The 7,380-nt window shown below is 40.9% G+C and overlaps 1 protein-coding gene across 1 annotated transcript; it reads left to right on the top strand.

Moving 5' to 3' along the window:
- The first annotated feature begins 3,706 nt into the window (after positions 1-3,706).
- Positions 3,707-7,136, top strand: HSPB3 (heat shock protein family B (small) member 3). Its single transcript, XM_054289684.1, has 2 exons — positions 3,707-3,924; positions 6,548-7,136. The coding sequence occupies exons 1-2, from the start codon at positions 3,707-3,709 to the stop codon at positions 7,134-7,136; spliced, it is 807 nt and encodes a 268-aa protein (XP_054145659.1).
- Positions 7,137-7,380: the final 244 nt, after the last annotated feature.

Below are 7,380 nucleotides of genomic sequence, written 5' to 3'. Positions count from 1 at the left end.
TATAGATGATAGTGTTAATATTAAGAACATAAATTCTGCACTGATACACACTTAAGGGCAAGTCCAGTAAAGATAAAGGATTATGTAGTTTATAGATCAGAATTTGTTCCTCATACTTAACTGAAAGCTATCAACAGAAAAGGATTTCTAGCAGCAGATTTTACCACCTCTGCAGCCTTTCTGGCATTGCCAAAGTCAGGAAATTAGGACAATATGAGACTTTTGTTTTAATTCCAACACTAAAGGAAATAACAGTTCTGACATAGGAGCCAGATTTTGATTGGCTTTCACCATGTGGAGGGGCAAGGTGAGACAGTATTTTTGCCAATGAATTATTTGCTTTCCTTCTAAGAATTTAATATTATCCACTAAGTTACCATATGAAAACAATGGCATTGAGACACCATCAATATCCCATCAGTCACTCTACATTTGAGATTTTGGAGTAAGCCTTCCACTCTCACTACTTACCCAGTCAGTCTCCAGCTGCTCCTTGTCAGCTAAAGATGCTTGACGCAGTAGTTAATTCCTAGTATATCGAAATCAAACAGCATGTTTATGTCATTCCGGAGAGGAATTGTTCACTAACCACAGCAAACTCTTCCTGTAAATCCTTCACAAATCCTAGCAGTTTCTTTTTAAAGACTTTCTGGATGAAGTACTTCTACCCCAGGATCACGTTGACACTCAGCCCCAACAAGTTCTTGGCTGAGTTTTCAGGGATTCTTTGAACACAGATCTTCTTAAATCTCTAAATTCATTTAGTGAGTTCAATTATTTTCTGGTAAGAACTTACTTTGACAAATATATCCCGAGGATCAATACACCACATATCTCCACTTTCTTCTTAGGAAAAAGAAAGAAACAAACATCAAAAACCAAAAGGAGATATTCGGTGTTTTGTGCTAACATACTAGCATATTTATGTGTAATGTAGGACCTACACAGTACATAATTTTAAAAAGCATAAATTTTGCTACTTCCAGAACTTCATGGGTGAGATTTTCAGTACTTGTATTATTTTTACTAAAGTAGTCCACACGAAAACATGCACAGCTGAAAGTGTCCCCATGGATAGGGGTTTCACATCTTAAATGTACATGCCAGCACTAGCTATGAAATTTTAACAGGCCCAAAATACATGAGTCTTATTGTACTTCATTGCCTTGAGATATTCCTACCAAATCTCAAGTAAAACCTTCAGTGAGGCAGAGGAGTAGGAAACCTGAAAATTGGCTTTCTTCTTGGAACACTAGTTGATTTTTAACTGGTGAAAACTAAGACTGTTTCTACAGCAAGAGTGCTTTGGATCCTGACTTTCAATAGTAAAACAGAACTTTTTGACCCCCTAAGGCACATTATTCTCTTTTAATTGTTCATTTCCTCTCCACTGTTTTGTCAGCAAAAATTGAACAGATTATTATCACTCTAAAGAGTTTGCTTTCTATAGGAATTCCTCAAGAATTTGTGAGGCACAGATGCATTTGCCTCTAGCATACATATAAATATTGAAAAACAAGCCATGTGAAAAACAAAGCAGATTTGTGTAAAGAGTTGCAAGACCTCACTGTAACTTTTACAGTAATGTGAAATTTAAAAATAATTGTTCTACATGTTGTAATTCATGCCTTAACTGTTCTGTAAAGCAATTGTTCCAACAGCAGCTGCTGTGGTCCTGCCAACTTTCATCTGCTTCAGCTTCGTCCTTCATTTGCTCTTCTATCATCTCAACATGTCAAGAAAAAGTCTTGTAATAGTGGTTGCAATGTGTCAAAATGATAGTTCATTCCATGATTACTTATATTTCTTACTATACTTCCTAACAAACGAGCAAACACTTGATTTTTAATGCAAAAGCTGGGATTAGTTTTCCACTTCTTAAAAGACCCATAAGTTACAAGAGAGCATCAGTGCCCTGGAGAGATTTTCCAAGAGGTTGATCAGATCCAGCCTTTTCCAGGTTCTGAAGGACATGACCCACAAACAGAAGTCTCCCTTCAGTAAAGCTGGCTATGTAACAACACAGTCTTTACTACTTGCAAGAATTTTTATAACACAGCGTGAAGTCTTGCTGCAGAAAGAGTTATGTTGTGATTCACTGACCAATATAAACACCATGTGATTGGAATGAGACATTACTTAAAAAAAAAATCCCTCAATATTTATTGAAAACAGAACACTTAGTATTTGCTGATTAGGCACTTGCAGGACTCGTGGTTACATTGCTTATTTCTTCAGCGCTTACACAGATCCAGATCTAACAATCCAGCTAAAAAGACAGCTTATAGGAGCAATGGATTCAAAGTGATGGAAGTGAGATGGTAATTTTCTCACTCTAAACAAATATATTAAATGTCATGTGGAAAAAGACTCTTTACCAAGGAGTTTTCATGTGTATCACCCCATTTACATTGTCACATATATCTTATCTTACTATCTAGCTCTTTGGTACCAGCCACAAAGCCTGTATTTCCTGATTGGGCATAACAGAACATTGCTAAAATGAAAGGAACTACTTTTTCTTTCATTTAATACGTACTGCAAAGTCTTAAGTGACAATATCTCTTTTGAATGACATGTGAAGTAGATGAGTGGCATCCCTGTGTGCTTTTGTAAAAGTAACTTCAGTGCTTCATCTAGATTCATTTGGATAATTACATGGCCCTGATTTGAATTTAGCCTGTTAGCTTCTTCTACAAGAGTTCTTGTTCAATTCAGCCTGCCAGCCTTTTCACATTTTCCCCTTTCAGCAGTTACTGAATTTCAATGGTAGTTGAAATACAAATTTATCTTTGGGGAATCAAGCACACAGAGGATTGTGACAGGGTAAGCTACTATTTCAAAGTTGTGTCAAGCAAGAAGGAGCTGTATTTATTTAAGAAATGCATCAAAAATGTGTTCCTTTCATGATTTTTTGCACCTTAGATTTTTGCAGTCTAAAATACAGCTTTACCAGGATGCCTACTTCATATATTTAATAGCATCGCACAATCATAGAAAGGTTTGGGTTGAAAGAAACATTAAAAATCATCGAGTTCTAAGCTTCCTGCCATGGCCAGGGATGCCATCCACTAGATCAGATGGCTCAAAGCCCCATTCAATCTGCCTTGAACACTTCCAGCAATGAGGCATCCACAACTTCTGCAGACAACGTGTTCCAGTATTTCACAACCTACACAGTAATGAATTCCTTTTGAATATCTAATCTAAACCTACTCTCAGTTTAAAGCCATCCCCTCTTGTCCTACCACTACATGTCCTTGTCAAAAATCCTTCACCAGCTCTCTTGTAAGCCCTCTTTACATACTGGAAGGCCACAATAAGGTGTCCCTGGAGGCTTCTCTTCTCCAGGATGAAAAACCCCAACTCCCCACCCTCTCTCTGCAGGAGAGGTTCTCCAGCGCTGTGATCATCCTGCTGATGCTCGTCTGGACCCACTCCATCAGCTCTATGCCGCGCTCACACCAAGGACCTCAGAGCCGGATGCAGCGCTGCAGGCAGAAGGGCAGAATCCCCTCCCTCGACCTGCAGGCCACGCTGCTTTGGATGCAGCCTAGGACGTGAATGAAATATTTTTTCCGCCACCGCCTTCCAAAATAGTGAGAAAGCAGCTCATACCGGTGTGAAGGAGAGCAGTGCCCTACTCCGGCGTTCCCTGACGCAGAGCGCGCGGCCGGCCGGGAGCAGTTCCCCGCCTCGCCAGGAGATGCCGCTGTGCCCCGCGGAGCCGGCACCGCGCGCTCCCGGCCGGCCGTGCCCGCGCATCCCGGCGCCGTGCTGGAAAAACGGCGGGGGAGGCGGACACCGGGGACATCGTCGTGGGAAGCCAAGCTGCCCGGCTGCTGCTTCGGAAGAGCATCTCTGCAGTGCTTTCCCTGGGCAGCCTCCCCGCTGGGCAGCACCGAGAGAGGCCTTCGAGGCACGGTAAAATCGGGAAACAAAACCTGAGGCACCGAGTTGGTGATTTAGGACATCGATCCTGCTCCTGTCAGATCTGCTCTGAAGGCTTAAAAACACCACGGTAATCAACTGTTATTAAAATGTATTGCTGGATCGAATCCTGCTCTAGGTATTTGAAGAACACGGCATCATAAGCGTCAGAAGTGCCTGCGTGTTGCAGCACTGCGCCCATGTTTAGATTTGAAAGCCGAAAATCAAGGGTGTTTGTGTGTTCCACTTGGCATGTTCCCCACGTCACTAACAAAGAGATAAGAAGCATTGTGCTAATTCATGAGACCACAGGTGACAAACTGAGAGAAGGGACTGAACAGAGGAGAGGACAGGATAGGAAAGCAGAAACAGGCTCTACAGCTTCATTATCAAAATCTTTCAGATTTCTTGTCCTACAGAGTAGAAAGGGATCCTATAACCTTCTGCAGCATTTTGCATGCAACATGAATTTAAAGGGTATTCAAAGAATCTTTCGTGCTAATTAGACCAGACAGCTTCAAGTATGCTTAGCACAGACATTTGAAAGACTAACACAGCTGTTTCTGGGAATAGATACAGCTGTCCCACAGTGACTTGCAGTGAGACTTCGGTTTCTATTTGAAGTGTAACTATGGGCAAGTGTATCTTTTTCCAGAGATAATGGGAATAAATAAAACAAAATTTAAAAGTAATATTCCTGTACAGTACATTTATTAATGAAATGCAAAACTTAAGTAAAATAGTCAGGCTACCATCACAGAATTAATTAGGGACAGCAATAGCTTTCAGGAATCTGTATAAGCATAATATCACAACCAGCCCGGCATACTGCTTCACGTCAGGGTTAAAGTTTCTTCATCAAGTGAATCATTTGCTAGCAAAAGAGAAAACACCTGAGCAGATAACAAGCAATGATCTAGGTTGGCTTTATCACTATTTTAGTCAATCATACATATAGAATTGCATTTTAAAATTATTTCTGGAGGACACTTTAACAGGAGAAGAGCCAACAGTTAAATAAAGTAGCCTCACTCTCCTTATTCACAATACTTCTTTCTCAGAACACTCAATTAAACAGTTGGCCTTTAATGTAAGTTATCTTGAACTTTTGAAAATTTCCTTACATTCCAATACAACCTTTATAAGTTTAAAATAAAATGGCAGCCTTAAAGCTTTAATTACACATACATCTGGTAATTCTGCCCTGCTATTAATGCAATAAAGAAGTCAATATGTGATAAATATTGACGTTTACATGCCTCTTTCTTCATTACTCCATTAGCAACCAAAGATCCCATAATAACTATGGTAATGGAACATGTAAGGACAAGGGAGAGAGAGAACTCTGAATAACAACAGCCAAACAAGAAGGAATAAAAGTGTCTTATTTGATTATTTCTAACTATAGGGCACCTTTTACAGCACTAACAAATCAAACAAAAAAATCTTCCCCATCAATTGCCGTAACACATTCTGCTTCACATTACCAAGCTCAGCTAGAGTGATATTCTAGCACACATGCTAAAATTTAGAAATTACTTTCCTTCTTTATTGCACTTTTCTCTTAGCTCTTGTTAAACAAACTATTGACCTTTGTAAGCATTATCTGCCCTACAATCATAGACCGGCAAGAAGATTATAAGGCAGAGGCTGCAGAAGCTCCTTCTCTGGAGACACTTCAAACCCACCTGGATGTGATCCTGTGCAACCTGTTCTAGGTGAATCTGATTTAGCAGGGGGGTTGGTATAGATGATGTCCAGAGGTCACTTCCATTCCCAAACATTTTGTGCTTCCACAATTACACCTCAGAGAGCCCTGGAAGTCGTCAGTCCTGCTTTGCAGACACATGCAGTAGATGAGATCACAGGTTCAAGCTGTTAAGCAACAGAGGATGGGAGTTACTGGGACAATGTGGTAGCATTAAGGATTTAGAATTATGCCCCTGGGGGAAAATAACTCTAGGCTCTTCTGGAAGCTCTGAAACATGAGCTTTCATTGTAGTTCTGTCTGCACTCTTGTGGCTGACTCCCTGACATGTTGGAGATGTCTCTGCTGTGTTTGTAGGTCATTAAGATTGCAGATTCAGCCCTACAGACTCCCCTTTTTTGAGCAGAGATGGTTCCCTCCTCCCACCAAAAACATGGTGTCCTGGGGTGACCATGCCCAAATTTCACCTATGCACAGCTTCTGCAAAAATGTTCAATGCACTTGCTAACTTCACAGTTTAGCTAACCTGAAATCTGCTCCATTCCTGCTGCCAAGGTAATTAAACCTCTTCCCTCACTAGCTACACATTTCAATTAGAACATACAATTCAATTAGAAACACAGATTTTGTACTTATTACCACATATCCCTTGGAAAAACCAAAGTACTGAATTTCCATTTAAATAAAAAAAATCACATTATTTGTGTAATCATTATTCATAATTATACACAGCACAATATTGCAATAAGACGTGCATTAAAATGTTTCTTTTACTATTCCTGCATGAAAGCCATGCATGTGTTGGAGCCACTCAAGACTGCAGCTATAAATAGTGCTCTATTGTTAGTGGATAAAAGACGAAACAAGTCTCACAGCACTGCAGCACAGGACACTGTATTAAACGTTAAGCTCTGCCTGTTCTAAAAGTGAAAGGCGACATCAACTGATAGACTGGTCTGTGGGTAAGACACAAGGCTGGGAAAAGCTCAGTGTGACTCTGCAGTTTCCCAGCACAGCAGGAGCAGCAGCTGATCCTTCTGCCTCAGCAATGGCAGAAGCTGTCATAAGACATTGGGTGGAAACTCCTGTACGCTACCAGGAGCAGTTTGTTGGCCAGGAGCTGGAGGCACACAAACTGAACCACCTTTTATATGCTTTGCCGGGCCCTGCCACCGCTGCGCCGAGCGACCAAAGGTGCGCCCCAGAAAGCACGGCTGGGGCTGGGAAGAGCGGCCAGGAGGAGGAAAACACACAATTCCGGGTCTTGCTGGATGTTGTGCAGTTCCGCCCCGAAGATATCATTATCCAGACTTTCGAAGGCTGGCTCCTGATTAAAGCTCAGCATGGACCCAGGATGGATGAGCATGGTTTCATATCCAGAAGCTTCACCAGACAATACAAATTACCCAACGGAGTGGAGAACAAAGACTTGTCTGCACTTTTCTGCCATGATGGCATTTTGGTTGTTGAAATGAAGAACTCAGTGGAAAAGAATTAGAACCATGTCTATAGTTATCGGTGAGATAAAATCATTCTTAATGTAACAAAATTATATAAGCCATGCAATGCTGTAGGGTGTAGTAAGCAAGTAGCCGTATTTACTAAAGGAAATTATTTGTATATATTTTTTGTATGCTGAGTTTACTGTTTGATGTAAACTGTTGTACTGCTTGCCTCCAGCTACACATAGGTTGAAAACACAGGCTGTTCAAACAGTAGCAAATTCAGGCTAGTCTCAGCAG

The sequence above is a fragment of the Melozone crissalis genome, unplaced genomic scaffold (assembly GCF_028551555.1).
Source record: "Melozone crissalis strain CALT ecotype California unplaced genomic scaffold, PUWL_Pcris_2 ptg000005l_1, whole genome shotgun sequence".
In the NCBI taxonomy this organism is placed as follows: Eukaryota; Metazoa; Chordata; class Aves; order Passeriformes; family Passerellidae; genus Melozone; species Melozone crissalis.
The sequence above is the reverse complement of the archived record's forward strand: the minus strand, read 5'-3'. Positions and strand labels throughout refer to the sequence as shown.